The 18,723-nt window shown below is 37.5% G+C and overlaps 1 protein-coding gene and 1 long non-coding RNA gene across 3 annotated transcripts in view; both read right to left on the bottom strand.

The window, feature by feature from the left end:
- Window positions 1-745: 745 nt before the first annotated feature.
- Window positions 746-16,944, bottom strand: vtd (RAD21 cohesin complex component verthandi). Of its 2 annotated transcripts, XM_045758459.2 has the most exons (10): window positions 16,617-16,944; window positions 14,777-14,932; window positions 11,513-12,772; window positions 10,610-10,711; window positions 9,809-9,985; window positions 8,228-8,377; window positions 6,802-6,870; window positions 6,409-6,561; window positions 5,272-5,421; window positions 746-4,803 (listed from the first exon to the last, which is right to left on the bottom strand). In XM_045758459.2, the coding sequence occupies exons 2-10, from the start codon at window positions 14,918-14,920 to the stop codon at window positions 4,678-4,680; spliced, it is 2,331 nt and encodes a 776-aa protein (XP_045614415.1). In that variant the 5' UTR covers window positions 14,921-14,932; window positions 16,617-16,944; the 3' UTR covers window positions 746-4,677. The 2 variants fall into 2 exon arrangements, with proteins under 2 accessions (XP_045614415.1, XP_045614416.1); XM_045758460.2 differs by lacking the exon at window positions 6,802-6,870.
- The window catches only part of LOC138353681 (uncharacterized), a 310,023-nt gene continuing 292,045 nt past the window's right edge, over window positions 746-18,723 (bottom strand). The window contains exon 2 of the long non-coding RNA XR_011223241.1: window positions 746-3,621. This is a non-coding gene — a long non-coding RNA (uncharacterized lncRNA). The remainder of the gene's footprint in view (window positions 3,622-18,723) is intronic.

Below are 18,723 nucleotides of genomic sequence, written 5' to 3'. Positions count from 1 at the left end.
TCTCCCACCTGCACTTAAGAGAATACATATTTAGGTATTTTAGTTGGTCCCAATAGTTTAGATGTTTTACAGAGTGGATTCTAGCAATAAAGGATCTCTGCACGCTCTCCAAGTCAGCAATTTCTCCAGCTTTGAAAGGGGTTGTCATTGTGCAACAGTATTCCACTCTAGAGAGCACTAGCGTCTTGAGGAGTATCATCATTGCTATAGCATCTCTAGTTTGAAAAATTCTTGTTATCCAACCTGTCATTTTTCTTGCATTTGTGATGCACATTCATTAAAATCTACAAAAAGTCAGTATGTGCTAAAGAATCCATACAGAGGCATTTTAAGTTTATCACACAGACACTGTCACTTTCAGAAATATTGTGAAAAACTGAGTAGTTAAACTTATTTATATTGCCATTTAGTGGTACATTTTATGTATATATATATATTATATATTATATATATATATATATATATATATATATATATATATATATATATATATATATATATATATATATATATATATATATATATATATATATATATATATATATATTTATATTCTGTAGTTAACTACAATGTGCAAATTTTAATTGATATTTTCATAATACATGTTTGTTTCAATCATTCTTAAGTTGTTGTACAGAACTGTACACCACTTGTGCAATAAAATTCAGTCTTATCAGTTTTTGTCTAAAACTACCTCAATAAAGAATTGCTGAAATATTCTAGGTTCAAATAAAAATCTCAACAATGTCTTTCATTTTACTTTTAATAAAATTTTCTATAAATACTCTGAATTTTTAATTTTTTACATTCAATCTGGTGATAACACTAAAAAATAAAGCCTGTAATTTTCCTACCTTCATATGCCAACACTCAACAAGGTTCTCTCCATACACTGCCTTATAATACCCTCACATCACGCATAAAATACCTATACAAAATTGTAATACAGTATCATGAACAATAAAGCTCATTTCAAGCTGTTAAATGAGCTTTCATAATCACATAATGGCAAACCTTTGTACAGTCTCTCAACACTCGCACATTAAAAAAAAAAAAACATTTTCTATAAATGTTCATACTTTATACACATTACACATTCTTACACAAAAAAAGGTCCATGTTTTTAATTATCTTGAAATAATATACATAATGTTTGCTTAATATTCAAAGACATTTAACCAGCAGAGGACAAAAATCCTCCATATTTTAATATAAATTCAACTATTGTGTCAACAGGTATCTAACCAGCAATTTAGAGAAGCCCTCGTCTTTCAATATAAACTTTTATCTAACATTATGGACAAGAGGCTACTTCAACTGCAATGCTAGTGAGACACCTATTCTTACTATGCATACAGGAAACGATATATGTGATTTGTACTTCATTACACACTTTGCTCTGTATTATCTGTGCATGTATCATGCAGGACGAAGTGCATATGCTGACAAAAAAAAAAAATTATTTTGACTGAAAAACAATTTCAGCATATTAGGGGAGCTTTCAAAGTGTTAAGAATAATATCATTCTGCTCAATTGCCATACTCATTTTGTCAACAAGCCCTTCAGTCTTAATGCTAAATACAATGTGTTTATCACAAGCAAAAACCACATCCCATCTTAGCAGGTTATTGTTGTCCAAGATCTATGAACTAAAAAGAGAAGAATTCCTTTGCTTCCTGTAGCACACAAAATAAATGGCATTACTTAAAATCACTGAACTGCCATATTATAAATACTGCACTTCATTGCAAGTGAAATATTATTATTCAACCAAAGAGATCAATGTAGCACTAATACCCATTCAACATTTACTGTACTGAAAACATAGAATATTCAGTTAACTAAAAACACTACTGTATTGATTTCAAAATATCAGATTAACAAATACTTTTCTAGTTAAAATGCAGCACTTTTACCCCCCCCTCAAAACACTTAAAATTGTAATAAGCTTTAAGTTAACCCTTTGACTGCTCAAGGCAATATTAGTTGAAACAAGGCAAACAAACTCCTAACAATATAAGTGATCTCCCTCCATGTGCTTAGAAAATGTTTCCAAATTAAATAATGTTCAACTAGATCACTGAATCCATTGGTTGGCGGCACAACTGAATGTCACTACACGAGGTGGGGCCAGAAATCTACACAATAATGCTTCCTTCATTTCTTCATGTTCACGACTATTTAATATTTGTTTCATATAATTAAGGTATGCTGTATTATTGTGAAAAAAAAAAAAAAAAAATATATATATATATATATATATATATATATATATATATACCTAAGGCAGGTTAGGCTCTATAGCTATTGTTCCACTGTTTAGCACACCATTTTGAATATTCCAATGGTCCAAAATGTGTATATTTTGGGTACAACAATACATTTTTTGTATGTTGGATTATTAGTTGCTGTAAGTATTATCAGTTACGGAGGATGTACTTGGATGGGGTTCTGGGAGTTCCCCCAAGCTCGGCCTGAGGCCAGGCTTGACTTGTGAGAGCTTGGTCCAACAAAGTATTGCTTGTAGCGGCTCACAGGCCCACATATCTATCACAGCCCAGTTGGTATGGCACTTCTTAAAGAAAACTATCCAATTTTCTCTTGAAGACGTCCATGTTTGTTCTGGCAATATTTATTATGCTCGCTGGGAGGATGTTGAACAACCGTGGACCTCTGATATTTATACATTGTTCTCCGTATAATGGCAATGGGTTGGAAAAAGCACACCCTTTTCGTATTAGAAATGTAATAAAAATTCAATAACTCAGGAAATATATCCTCCCCTCCTCCCCAAAAAAAGTTTACACTATTTTTGGTTGTATTTATAATATATCTAGTGGGTTTAGGTCACACACCCCCTAAATGCCTTCCTTTTAATGTCAGTGCAGCCAAAGGGTTAAGTTATGAACTTCACATTGGGTGAGACTGTTTACAGTCCCTCTACATCAGATTCTTCCAGGGTTAAAAAACCCTGGAAATAAAAGGCTGCCTGTAAATATAATCTTCCCAATGTGATGTCTAAGTATTACCAATAAGTACAATATTTCAGTGTAATGGATCTAACAAAACAATTTACGTCAATACTATCAGAAACTGAAAAAATATTTTGCATAATGAAAAATTGAAAATGAAGCTTTTGAAACCAGTTTCAAAGTATATATACTGTATGCAGACGATGAGACAATAACGTGGCTGAAGATATGATGACCAAACCACACGTCAGAAAGTGAGGAAACTAGGACTTTTGGTCCCTACTGGACCATTATCAAGTCGTGTACCAGAAGAGAGGAAGGTGCAGGCAAATATATAAGGTAAGAGCAAGATGAGAGGTGAGCAGCAGGTAAGAATAGGATCAATGTAAGAATAAGATGAAAGGTAAGAATGGGAAAGGGGGTAGGAATAAGCAACAGGACCAAAGCTCAAGTCAGGTCACGTTTGTTAAGAAGGTTAGAGCATTTAAGCATGTACTGTGAGAGGGAAAAGTCAACAGCAACAAAGCCAGGACTAAGGTTCGCGTTGGGTAGGTTGTGTATCAGAGCCGATTCAACAAGATGGCATCTGTGAAGAGAACCAGCGAAAGATTATTTTACAAGACGACCAATCTACAGGATGATTGATACCTGGTTGATGGGGTTCTGGGAGTTCTTCTACTCCCCAAGCCCGGCCCGAGGCCAGGCTTGACTTGTGAGAGCTTGGTCCACCAGGCTGTTGCTTGGAGCGGCCCGCAGGCCCACATACCCACCACAGCCCGGTTGGTCCGGCACTCCTTGGAGGAATAAATCTAGTTTCCTCTTGAAAATGTCCACGGTTGTTCCGGCAATGTTTCTTATGCTTTCTGGGAGGACGTTGAACAACCGCGGACCTCTGATGTTTATACAGTGTTCTCTGATTGTGCCTATGGCACCTCTGCTCTTCACAGCCTTCAGAGGTGCCATAGGCACCTCTGAAGTCCCCTAATATGACAGAAAAGAGCATTGTTTGTGCTCTCCTCTGCCGTATTAATCATCCTATAAATTGGTCGGTCGTCTTCTAAAATAATGTTTCCTGCCTCTGCCTCTATATTTGCCTGTACTTTCCTCTTCTGTTACACGACTGATAAGGGTCCAAGATGAACCGAAACGTCGTCATTTCTTCACTTTCTGACGTGTGTGGTTTGGTCCTCATATATATATATACTATATATCATTAGGATTACAATATATGCAATACTGTAATCTTACACAAAATTTATGTAATATTTTAACAAATTATCTTTACTTATGTTCCAACAATTCCAGTATCACCAACAGATCAATTTCAGGAGAAACAATTTGATAATATGCAAAATATAATTGAAGATAAACCTCATTCTGTTACTAGCTATAATGAAATTAAAATAAGTAAAATATCTAATGATTCAGAATTAAAAAAAAAAATTTGGTCATGCATATCTTGAACACCTCAATCTGCAGAATATGGTAAATGCAACAAACCCGCATCAAATATATTTTTGTCCATAAATTTGTCCACATTCCACAATCCTCTCATGGGTCAGTCTATATACTGGATTCTCTCACAGAAACAGGTACAGTGCTTAAATTTTCGTATCATAAAATTCTCCAGGCACAATATTACAATAGCCTCTTGGTCCTTTTAGGCACAATATACATTTCATTTTAAGAACCATAGGGGTGTGATTAAAGTGCAGCATTCTCGAACAACGTGCCCTTACTTATGAACATTTCAGTGAAGGGGCCTTCTTGCGAGAGTTCAACAGCTTGCAACTTCTTCAGCACCAACATCGTGTAAAATTTTTGAGCCACCTGTTGGATAATAATATTAATGGTAGTAACAATGAAGAATTTAAAGTCTTAACTATTATATTTTCATGAAATGTTTATCTGACACACTGCATAATATTTAACCATTAAACTAGTCCCATATAAAAGTAGCAGCATCAGCCAGATAGTTACCTGGTTACTGAAGGCTATATGGATTCTGTAAGCCCAATTAACTAATGGTTTTAATATAAAGCTTAGGATACTTGAGTACTTCCAGAAACATGGAAAAAGGCAAATACAGTTCCAATACACAAAAAGGACACACATTAACCATTTAACTATAGACCAGTGTCACTACAGAACGTATCCCGATCATAATTAGGGGACTCCCTTTACTGTACATGAATGTTTCTGTAGCATTTCACGGAAACATTATCCCAAAAAGAAACATTCATTCACAACTGTTTCTAGAGAGACTATTACAAAACTAAGTTTCACCATATACTTTACCTGTTTTCTATTGTTATGGTGTACCAAATCAGAGAAAAGAATGTTGTTATTTCTTAGCCTTCTCTTAATACTTAGGAACATCTGGCCAGCTCTCTTATTCACTACACGTTCTTCAAACTGTTCGTAAGTTTCATCATCTGCTTGCTCCTCCTAAAAAGAAAACATGTATGGGTGTCATAAAATGTCATTTATGTTACACCTTGTCATTATTTAGCAAAAATATTATTTTCCCCTCTATTATGCATATTCTGCTTAATATTTATTTTTATCACTTTCACATTCTGATGAAAGGTTCATAAGTTACAGCATCATGATCTATATTTCTGTAAATTACTGTTACCATTTACCCAGTTATTACTACTGTACTTGCAGCATTTATGTTTTTGTATATGTCTTACAAGTTAAAACTCAACATCTTGAAATGGCAAAAATGTTTAATATTTGGAGCAAACTGCCTAGATACAAGGATTCCTACAGGAAGGAAGAATCACATACGTGCACTGTACCAGATATGAGATAAGATGAGCTGTGAGAACAGATTAAGTGAAATATAACATTGGTAAAAGTGAGAACAAGAGGAGACAGGATTACAAAACGCTTAAAATACTGAGGGGTAATAAGTAATTGTCAAATGAAGGCACCAAGCCAAAAGACTATGTAGTTAGGGGGGGGGGGGGGGGTAATCAAGTGAATATAGACAATCTTATTCTAAGCAAGAGACAACAGAATAAAGGGCACAAGAGAAAACAAATAAGACATTAAGAAAGCACTTGCATGCAATGAATGTGGTAAACACGTTTAAGAAGCTTGAAGCAGAGGGGATGGAAGCAGCCTCTATCCACATGTTCAAGAGCAAATATAATGGGCATTGCCGTGTTAGAAGACATAATGCAGCCAGTAAAATATCTAAGGTGGAGTTCTAAAGCTAAATTTTGTCATAGATACAACTAAATAAGCACAGTGCACCTAATGCATACGCAATACAGTACTGTACAGTGAATATATGCACAGTATACCTGATATATACTGCACAGTGTGACCTCACGTATGCACCGTACACCTAAATAATGCGGTCGAGGGCATTTTCTAATCTGAATGCTTTGTTAACCTCAATATAACTACAAGTCAGGCACATACCTCTTCCTCCTCCTCCTCCTGCCTCATTACTACAGTCGGAGTGTTCGGCCTTTCCGAATAATTGGATCGAGGTCCACCGTCAGACATGCCGCCTGGAGTGTTCGCTGGGGGATGTGACCCATCATACCCAGGGTTCTCCAAAGGAGGCTGATTCTGTTGGACAGTGTCAATTTTAAATAAATAGAAATGAAATATCAACAATAACAACTGTTAGTATAAACATAAATAAAACTGAGTAAAATAAGGTTAATTTTTAGTTAGTGGTTGAAACATTTATTTGTAAAATTAATAACTCACATAATATTGATGCATAAGGAAGATAAGGAAGCAGATTAATTTAAAATTAGAATAAAAATCCTTGTAAATGAAACCGCGACAGATGAATAGTCCTACCTCGATGTATCCATGATTCTCCATCTCCGCGTGCATGGGACTCTGGAATGGTGTGGTGTGCGCTGGCGTCTGGTTAAAGCATTTAACAAATTCAGTGCAAGATAAAAAAAAAATAAAAAAATACACAGCATTTAAGTCATTACCTTAATGAATTCCAGGCACTTCATCCTTTGCAGTGCTGATGGTAATGCGGATGTGCAGTAGACAAACTGAACAAGACTTAAAACACCAATATCTTCATTATCCATGTGAATAAACAAGGTCTAGATACCTTTAGGCTCATATAAAAAAGTAATCGGTCATGTATTTAGAAATAAAATCACACTGTAATTTAGTAGTAGACTGGCCTTTGGTGCCCCCAGCAAACAATATTCTCAAATAAGGTTGGTATTCCTTCCCAAATGGCTGCTTTTACCTTCAGCTTCCCTTATGCTGAGTGCTATTGTCCTGGGCACTATATTTCCATTTCAATTTATGTTTCAACACACACACTTCATTTTAACTGTTGTCGTTATTCGTACCAATATATTTTCATGTTTCTTCACATACCTTTTCTGCCCTTTATGTCTTAGCTGAGGGTGTTTAAGAATGACGTACTCTTTCTCTCCCGGTATTTTATTTCTTCAATTTCCTATCAACATAACTATTTCCATCTCTTTGTCTTTGATCTTTCTATCTCCACTTCCTCCTCCTTATAAAATGTAATCTTTTTCTTTTTAAGATACCTCCAGGTTGGATTAATAATTTTTCAGATACCACCAGGTTGGATTAATAATTTTTCAATGACTGCACAATATGATCAGCAATGAAGGGAATTACAAGGAAGGAGTGCCAAGCCATTGCACCAATATAGCACTGAGAAGGGATCAGAATAAGGGTTTGGCGATCTGCTAGGATGTTTGAAAATTTCATTGTGGTGTAATGCTACACATCACCCAGCCTGACTGCATTATCTATGTTCAAGGACACACTTGAATTACTTTTGTTCAGAGAACAGTCAAATTTGTGAGCTTAAAGAGAGCTACTGACGAAGTCCCATTTGCTTTCCCATCGTTTACTGACGAACAACTAAGGCCAACTTATCTACAGTCATTTAAAGGTAAATGTTTAAACCATGGATAATTGCAATAATAGTGTAACAAATCAAACCTGGTTATCAGTGTCCTGTATCCAAAGAACTGGACAGTGTAATAAACAAGTATAAAACAAATTACTTAGCTACAAAACTGCATGCCAAACCTTATAGCATATTGGGAATATTATTAAATGTTCACAGTGGTAAATTATAATGACCAGAGAAAGGATTAACTCATCAACTATGAATAATACTGTATACAACACTGAAAAACTGCATTCTTCAATTCCAATTATAATGCCACAACTGGGAAATGATGGTTGTAAAGCTGGCTGAGTGTCCTAGACTTACTTGGATAGCATCAGTAGTCTCCACCTGTGGTTGGGCTGGGCTTTGGAAGGGTGCATTTTGCACCGGTGTTTGGTTTCCAGCTGGTTCTTGATTCGTTGCAACTGGCTCATCGTGAACCACTGGAGTTTGTGGTGGGATAATCTCGGCTTGCTGAAGAAAATAAAAACACTCAAATTTACAAATGCTCTCTCAAAATAAAGCAGACCAAAAACAAGTAATGTGCCTTGTCAAACAAGGCACAAAGAAGCATTACATTTCTCTCCAATATTTTGGTGATGGCGAGGCAGTTAACAATGCATGAATATCATGCACAGCAACACCCAAATAAGCAGTAAACTCTTCATGAAACCCGTCCTCTTAAAAATAATGTCGCTTTTCGCTCATGTGTGCGCTATGGCCAAAAATGCACGTAATTTGAAATGAAATCGGCTCACGAAAGTGATGTACTCTCCCATTTTCTGTTTGAAAATTAACTTTCAATTAATGGTTTTCATGACGTTATGAAACATGAGGAGAATTTCCTGCCCTCCTAACCTACTAGAGGACCCCTCAACTTGCTGTTGTAGGAAAAAATCCAAAATTTATTTACAATTTTTTTCATTTTCAAATTACGTCCATTTTCGACCATACAGGCAAATGGCCAAATTCAGACATAATTTGTAAGAGGATAGGTTGCTTCATGCCTTTTTCCATGCTCTATAGGCAAAGTTTACAGAGTGAAGTCTGAAGTTGAACCTCTCACAATGGATATCAATCAGCAGGACATGACTACAGAGATCTTTGCCATTTTCCCGTGCCCAAGCCTCTACTGTATTTTTTAATAGTGCCACGATTCCCAATTAATAAAAAATCATCAAACGTTAGATAAAAGTCAGCCATAGAATTTTGCTTTAACTAGCTTGCTGGCTTTTCCATGACCCCAAACTGTATTAATACGGAATTTCAATGACTTTTATTAATTTCATAAAACAAGTATTTAAGAAAATATGGGCCCATATTTAGGTCTAAGCAAAACTCTTCACACTCAAAATTAATCTAGCCATAAAATCTTAATTCAAAGGAGACTCGTCTACTTTCCCCACACCCAAAGCTACACTTCAGTCACATTTTGCTATGAATATTGATAGGAACCCGATTAAATTAATATTTAAGGTAATTTGATCTCAACCACTTTCAGAGTATTTTTTGACCTCTTATAAATCCATATCACAGGAATAAATACTCAAACACTACATCACAAATCTGGGATCTCAGGTGATGGTCATTTAGACATGAAGCATTCATACAGTAATCTACGGTGGCCACCAGACAAACTATCTCACTCCCTCACAGTGATGTTTCCCTGCTGTTCCCTCTAACAGCATAATCACAACCCTTCAGACCAGTCACTAACAACTTTATCAGTAACTTAATTTAGACTTTATATAAAAAAAAAATGAGAAACTGGCATTTGTGGATACATTGTAGCCAAAAAGTGTGAATTCATTTGTATTTATTTACTTACACTATTTACGTGTTAAAAATAAAATAATACTCATAACAGTCCCAGAAGAGACATGTACGACAGAGAAGACAACACACCTCTTCAAGTGTAATAATCTCAGGCTGGGGTGGCGGCGGTGGTGGTGGTGGTTGTGGCTGAGGTGTTGGTTGAGGTTCCTCGACAACTGGAGGAGGTACTGGGGTCTCAGGGGCTTGTGGTGCTACTACTTCGGTGTTTACATCTCGACTTCTTGTTTGCACATTCAAGATCTGTAGCTGAAAGGTGGAAACACATTGAATATCAAATTTATTGCGAGATCAGGCAGGTTATGCTCAGAAACATGTACATATAGTACTGTACTTACCTTACATGTACACACAAATTAATGAAAGGCAAATGTGAAACACTCCATGGCCACATCACAACAATCTATTGGCATACAGTACTGTATTATGGAAACCCACACTACAACTACACATCCCTTGATGTGTAGTACCTGCAGAATGTGAGTAAGCACATAACGAGACCCCTATTATCTAGATTAACGGTATACGCAAAGGCAAACATTCAGATTCCACCCCCAATTACCAGAGCACGCCAAGGAACAAGTCCACAGATTAACTGAAAAATCGTATACTATATATACTGTACATAAAATAGATAAGAGTACCAAAGACCAGATTATCACCTTCCATTTTAAATGGGCACTTGCTCTTAAGACAAGACATTACAAATCAGAAACAAAACCAAGGCAACTGGAAACTTGGAGAAATAATTCATATTCACTATCGATTGTGAGAAAAATAATAAATGAGTGCACATCTCTTGTGACCATAAAACTCTTTAAGACTCCTAACTCAAAATTTTAACCAAGATAAACGTCTCAAGAAATATCTTACTTCCTCTTCCTCCTCTGGATCTGGTTCAGGCTGCTTTCTCTTGGTTTGTTTTCCTCTTGTCTTGGGTACCCCTGGTACCTCTGGATCTTCCGTTTCACGAACCTAGAGATTAAATATTTTGTAAATACAGTACTGAAGGATTCTTGTTTCAACTGGACTCCTGTGTAATAAAATACTGTACAGGCCAGTTACCTACAAGTAAACCTCTTCTCAATTTAGAGCAGGCAGTCTCAATGGTGGCGATAGTTGAGCACAGGGAGGTGATATACTGTATCAAGAGAGTAAACTCTCTTAGTTGCATTAAAAAAAATTAGGGTGGGGGGACAACTGCTTTACACAGTTTAGAAAATAACCAAAAAGGGCAATAGGTAAAAAGAAAAAAAATGGTTGAGAAACACCAATTTAGAGTCTATATTAGCATCCTGTCTATTATATCTGTTCCTCTAAGTCTATAAACTAGATTCTTTATCACGACATAATGGTTTTGCTAACTTTGGTCATCCATGGAAGAACTATACGCTGCACTAACAGTTCATTCCTTGTGCTACAGCACTTTAGTGGCATGTCATCTTCTGTCTCTCACACTGCTGTGTCACCCGATGATCCGCTGCGCACACAATTTTAATTGTTCTACCAATGACACTAATTAAGTGGTACATTTAAATAAAACAAAATCTGTATTTTACCAGTAACAAATAAAAATAATTTACCGATATGAGGAATTGAACTAAGTGTTTTAACAGGTGGCTACAATGTAATGGCATGCCAAAAATATGAGGAACTGAACTAAGCATTTTAACAAGTGGCTATAATGTAATGGCATGTCAAAAATATGTATGAATGATCAAAGTACATCAGCATACCAGGACCAGGGAACTTATAGTAAAGCTTTCATTAACTCACCACTTCCAAGCTGAGATTCTCCAATTCCCTGTCTCCTGCCATTCCAAAGTCTTCATTAGGAGCAGGTTCAGAAGTGAGATGTCTCTGGTACATGCGTGCCAATGACCGAGCATAAATGGGACGACCAGGCAGGGCAAACAGTTTTTCTACTCCACCCGTTTCCTTCCAGTGCATAAGACGTTTAGTTGGTGGAGCAAGATCTAACGTAGTTACAATGTCTGTGGTGTCTGAAAGTTGAGCCTTCATCTCCTCGCCGGATATATTCTTCACTTCGTCCACAATTAGCTTCCTCTTCCTTTTAGCACGTGGCCAGCCTGACTTTATTGCCGATGCATCTACTGGGGCCAGCGCAAAACTTTCTTCTTCATTCTGCAACAGCGTTGTCTGTTCATGACCGGCAAGCGTTTCCTCATTTGCGGCAGATGGTGCAGCCTCCTGATTTTCTTCTGGTGGAGCATCAGGCTGATCAACAGGGTCTTGAGCCTCTGGTTTAGGGGTGGATGGACGTGATCCATCTGCTGAGCTAGGTGGTCCCACAGATGGAGGCCCACCAAACCTATCCAAGTCCCCAACATCATCATCTGAATCATCATGTCTTTCCTCTTTTGGTTCATCCAGACTTGGTCCATCACCAATAGGAGTGTCATCAAACAGACCACCCTCGAACAGCCCACCAGCAATAATATCTTGCCCTAAATTACCACCAAACCCATCGTCTCTGATAGGTGCCTCTAGATCCAGTGCAGATGTATCGGCTCTTGCTGTTGATAATCTCGAGTCCTGTTCTTTGGATGCACTAGGTTCCTTCTCTTTGTCAAGAGGGGTATTATCCCCAAAGATAAGATTAGGGTGGTCAAGTGTTTGATCCATGGCAGAGGCAGCCCTCATTATATCTGGTGGCTCTTCAAAACCCATATCACCAAATCCATCATCCCCAGTTACCAGTGAAATATTACCATAGTCCTCCCTCATGGTAATCTCCTCTGCTCTGGACTGGTTCAAAGTAAACTGTGCTTGTATATCCACATCATTAAGTTCAGGCATAGCTGTATCGAAGTCATGAAATACTTCAGGTAGAGTGATAGCGCTGACAGCTGCTTCTCTGATATCTTCAGGGAGATCTACCATTCCAGGCCTGAATGCCATTTTGATCTTGACAAAGGCCTCATTACAGTCAGCTAACAAATATTTGGCTTTCCGTGAGTAAATACGCACCACACCCAGCAGCAGATGTCCAGATGTGCGCAATGCCATTTTCACCTGCATCATTGATCAAAGAAAAAGTCATTAAGTACAGAAATATTGTAATTAGATTACTCATTATGCAATAACTAGATTTTCACCTTACAAAAGCAAGTCTTTTATTTGATTATCTTATACAGTAAAGAATATTATTAAAGTTTAAAACAACAACCTACAATCCTTTTACATTTAAGCTATTGTAACATGGAATATTACTATTCGTCCTCCAAATAGTATAGTACTTAAGTCAACTATCAGTCGTATATACATAAATGAACTTGTATATTAATTAGTTAATGTTTTGCACTCTTGGAATACTCTGGACAACAAACCAAAAAGTGGAACATACACTACACAGCCTAACCTTACCTGCCATATGCCTAAATAAGCACTCCTGAGTCTAATGTATACTGTTTAGGCCAAATTTAATAATATATATATATACACACACACACACACACACAATGTATGTATATATGAATATGTGCTATTCTAGGCTTCGGAAACTGTAGGTTTGGTTGTTGCCTACTTTTCCATGTCCTTAATAAAATTAATAGTATAAAAGGTTTTATTTTTTCTTGTGTGTGCACAACCGTTCATTTTTTGCACTTTGGGCCAACAGTTACTTTTAGTAGTATAAATTTTGGATAGGTTGGAGTAATATTGCAATTTTGCATGCAGCCTATAGACTGATAGCACTAACATCACAAAAGACTGCAGCATATACCAGCAATTAAAAAGATACAACAGCACTTCCAGAACTATGATAAACATTACCGACCCAGTGTTCTTGACAGCCATTCCTTGCAAGGTAGGCTACTGGAAAAAATAATCACATAAAATGGTGGAATACTTGGAAGAAATGGAATATATAACCAGGAAACGACACAGATTTGGGAAATGAAAACATGCCTAACAAACCAAATTGAATTCTACGACAAAACGGGCAAACACAGGGGAGGGTTAGGCTGAATGCAACTTCACTATCATTAACAAAAGACTAATGTATAAGATGAAGAGACACGTTAGCTTGCTTTAACAGAAAAGGTACTAGCCTGAGGGCATGAAACTACTTGATGGGAAGAAAAGGTAATTGTGACAGGCAGTCAGAATAAAGAGGATTGACAAGAAACATCCAACAGCATACAGTATTGGGTCTCCTATATTTATTCTCCACACAGTAGATAATAACCTAAGAAAATACATTCATCCAGACCAATATTTATAGATAATGCTAAACTGATGAGAATAAAACATATGCAGAACTGCAAAAGGTTGACCTAAATAGGCTGTGAAAGCACTCAGGAAAGTGGCCACTAGATTTCAATGCCAATGGAAAATTAGGCAAATGGCCAAAGGGATAATACAAAAATATGCATACTGTATACAGGGAGAACAAAAGACATTACCAAAAAAAACTAGGAAAGTAAAAACTTTCCTAGGCACTTGGGAAGGTATATTGTTGCAATCTTGAATCAAACCTGATGGGCAACCCCAAACTCCCTTTGCACTGAAAAGGTTAAGGTACTTACCCCCCTCTAGATCAAAACATTACTGACCTAAAATGTGTAGAACACATTATCTACCAAATTCCACAATAAAAAAAAAAAAAAATCCAGATCTGCACCCCTGAACTCATTCTTTAAGAGAAAGGGGCAAGGTATGCATTACTGGACAAACTAAGGATAGAAACAGTATTCAACAAGCTTCAAAAATAAAACAATTAAATACGTACTGCTCCTTCAAATACAAGGGAAATTACTAACATTTTTTCTAGAGGGAGTTTAAAAGTCCCAGAAAATTATATATGATCAGATAAGCCAGTCTATGTTAGATTAAGCAGCACGTACCAACAGCCTGCTTGGTCAGGCCTGGTCATCACAGGTTGGAAGGGTGCAGTATTTAATGAAACCATAGGAAGAGAAAGTTGATACCATAGTATAACACTGTACCTAACTTATCGTAGTTCACAGAAAAACTAACACATGCATTTCTCGTCTGAAAGCAAGCTAAAACACTTACTTTGGGCTGAAGAATACCATCCACAGATTTTTCAATGTTTGTCTCAAAGACATGGGCTTTAGTAAGCTTCTTATCCCAATGAGCAGCCAGCCAAATTCGGGCCAAAGGACCCTTTTTGGCCAACACAAAATGTGCATAAAACATCTTGCTTTATCTCTGAAATATAAAGATAAATAAATAATACAAATCTATGTATGTTACTACTGTACTATACTGTATTTAACGTCTAATTATACATGTACATTACACAATAAAAAATACACCCTTTACAATTTTTTTTTTATAATTCAGTGTAGTATTCACTTTTTATTTAAATACTTTAAGTTTGATTCATTAATTCTATTTACTCAACTGTATAATTGTCATTTCAAAATATATTTTTGCAATATATAGCAAAATATATAAAAAGTACCTACTACTACACAGTGCAATACTGTCATTTGCCCTACTTATGTGTACAGTACAACTATTATTATCTACACCAGTCCCATTGTCTAGCATGCATACATAAAGGCACGAGTGTCACAGGTACAGTATTAAGATTAAACAAAATTAATTTCACTGCTAAAATTAGTTTCACACTGATGTAGGACTTTCAAAGTTTGGAATTATTAATGGGCCTGAATCCAAATAGTACCCCACATGAGCCTATATCTCGGCCCATTCTCTTGATTTGCCACTACAAAATACAAAGTGCTTATCTAACTAAGCAGGTAAATCAGAAATGCACACACCCAGGTTCTACCTGGGCGCCTGACAGCTGAGTGAACAGCGCTTCAGATTCGTAGTCCTGAGGTTCCAGGTTCGATCCCCCGGTGGAGCCAGAGACAAAAGGGCAAAAGGTTTCTTTCACCCTGATGCTCCTGTTACCTAGCAGTAAATAGGTACCTGGGAGTTAGACAGCTGCTAATGGCTACTTCCTGGGAATGTGTAACAAAAAAGGAGACCTGATCGAGGACCAGGTATGGACTCTAAAGCCCCGAAATCATCTCAAGATAACCTCAAGATACCCCACAACCAATCGATGAACAGAAAACACAGATTTGCGAACTGCTTTTTTTATAGGACTTTATAATTCATACTTTGGGATCATAACGTACAAAATCAGACGTATTAGTTGAGAAGACGAGTGGTATATCTAGAATAACCACACTTCTTAGATTAGGCAAGAATTCATGACAATTCTAAAGATACTAGTGAAAAGGAGCTGTGCATTTTCCTATACAGTATAGCCTAATTTCTGAGCATGCAGTGAAAAGCCATCAGCCACTTCGCAGTGAACCAAACTATAGTAATAAAGATATTTTATTTTTTATTTTATTTATATATATACAAGAAGATACGTTAGGATTGTGAGGATACATAGTATAGTAATTACAATCTTGTAAAGGCACTAGTACGTGCAGCGTTTCGAGCAGGTCCTTAATCTAAGAATATACTGTATACCATATTATAAGGGACATGTTTGCATGCAATTCAAAATATATATAGACACAAACTCATCTAGAACGCCTACCTAGCCTATACAATTCCAGTACATGGATACAAGGCTTGAATGCAGCACAGCATCAGAGTCTTGTATCCATCCATCCCTGGATACATGGATGGGATGCTGAGCTGTTTGATTACACTAAAATGGTGGTCCAAAACACTTGCAACATCTTGTTGGCTAGTAATATGACATCACTGAGGGCGATTTCTGCCATTGGTCTTGTCCCCCACAAGTCAAGACAAGAATCCCGAGCGACTTCATGAACATCAATAACAAACCCCAAAATAAAGAAGTTATTGAAGACTTTAATGTATAAATTTCACACCAAAGCTACAGCTTCCTCCTTACCTTTCCTTGCTATCGATAAATCCCGTCAGTGGTCCAGTAAATCTTGGTTAAAACGAAAAAAAAAATCACTCGCCACGACTCCCAAAGGGGTCTAAGAGCTCGCAAAAATTGGATCACTTCTCACATATAGTTTACACTACACTATTCTCTTCTCCACTGCCACACACACTTCCTGCTTCCTCATCTCCTCCACTACACCAGCACCGTGGGGGGGGCAGAGGGTCCTTCCACTAGCTTAAATTGGGATTGTTTACATCTGGCCATCCAAGAGGAGCAGGTCACCCGTCCACAAAGATGGCGTCCTAGCCGAGTTTTGGCGCTGGGTTTGAACCTGCGGAGCGTCGCCGCCATCGACCCGCCAACACCGTCCGCGGCAACAAGGGAGCATCGCTGGCGGCGGCCGGGACGCGCCGGACGCCGCGCAAGCCCCTAGAACCGCCGCGACGACGAGGGTGTTAGATTCTTATTGTGGGTGGCGTCTATGACACTACACACGGGTCTCCGAGTTTATACATTTCCATAGCGGGGAATTTGTATTATTATTGGTAAAGTAAACAAATCAAGTTATTCATCATAACTTGTTTATAAAAGCTATTTTGTCTGTTTCACCTTATTGTATTTACCTAGTTGTGTTTGCTCTACTGTGCGTGTTCTGTGGTCTAACAAACATTGCATAATATCCTGTAACACACGTATCAATACAATGTAACCCACGCACGTTTGATTTCACTTAATGATTATATAATAATAATAATTATAATTCATTGTGTCGGGGGACAGGAAGCCAGAGTGTATTCATACACGTTAGGCTTCTATCGCGGTCGCCCCCCAACTCCAGGTCGAATTACTGACCCCGCCCAGGATGCCACCCCACAACACGCTATAACTCCTGAGTACTTATATTGCTTTAACAAGACATTAGTCAATTCAATTTCTTTCTTTATTATGCACCCTATCCCATCCCGTGGGCGGTGGTGTAAAGGATTACAGAGGCACATAATTGGTTCAGGAACTGAACCCTCTAGTTCGTTTAGCTAAGCAAATAAAAAATTTTTGACACTAGTTACAAAATTATTAATGTTATATATACATGTACACATTCTCATACATACATGTACATATATATATATATATATACGTATACATATATACATGCACATACATATTTAATCACCCACACAAATACACACATCAATAAGCTTTTGTGTCACAAGTGATCAACAAGAGGCTCACAACAGTCACTATACAAGGCACTTTACATCTATGGTGAGTCACACAGTTACTAGTCTTGCTGCACACCCACCCAACTGGGCGGCAGCTTTACAGTCATGTGCTCCACACCCACCCAACTGGGCGGCAGCTTTACAGTCATGTGCATGCATTACCTACAGTAAGCAAATTTTGGATACTTCGCTAAGATTTCGGGCAGCACATCATTATGAATGATGTACTTACACATTTCTTGGACACTATTGATGGTGTTATCTCTAAATTCCGCGATTTTTTCACATTCCATTATATAATGACGCAATGTATGCGAGTAGTTCTGCTGACAGAGTTTACATTTAGTCAAATCTACATCAGCAGATGTTACAAATTCTTAGAGGTACTTGTAGCCGAGCCTAAGCCTAGCAGTGGTAACATCTAGAAGTCTGCTAACATTATTGGATGACCCATAGACGTGCGGTTCTTCCTGCATAATAGAATGATGATAGATGGAGTAACTGGTGTGAATTTCACGTTGCCTCCAGTCTCCGAAATTTAGTTGATGTTCCTGGGATATTGCTGCCCTCAGGCTGCTCAAAGGCAGTCCAAGTTGGTAATCAATTCCCTCTTTACGAGCAAAAGTCTTGGCCAACTCATCAGTTCTATCATGCATTCGGAGACCAATATGGGAAGGAATCCACAGGAGACAAACTCTGACTCCATCATTGATTATTTCATTATAACTGTGTCTAGCTTCAGAGATAAGCACGTCACAGTTATGCCTTAGGGAGCTGAGGGCAGTCTAGGATGACAAGGAGTCACTTACAATTAGCGTGTCAACTTTGGATTCATATACGTGCTCGAGTGCAAGGATTATGGCAACCAATTCTGTTTGAAGAGT

Source organism: Procambarus clarkii, chromosome 59 (genome assembly GCF_040958095.1).
Source record: "Procambarus clarkii isolate CNS0578487 chromosome 59, FALCON_Pclarkii_2.0, whole genome shotgun sequence".
NCBI lineage: Eukaryota > Metazoa > Arthropoda > Malacostraca > Decapoda > Cambaridae > Procambarus > Procambarus clarkii.
The sequence above is the reverse complement of the archived record's forward strand: the minus strand, read 5'-3'. Positions and strand labels throughout refer to the sequence as shown.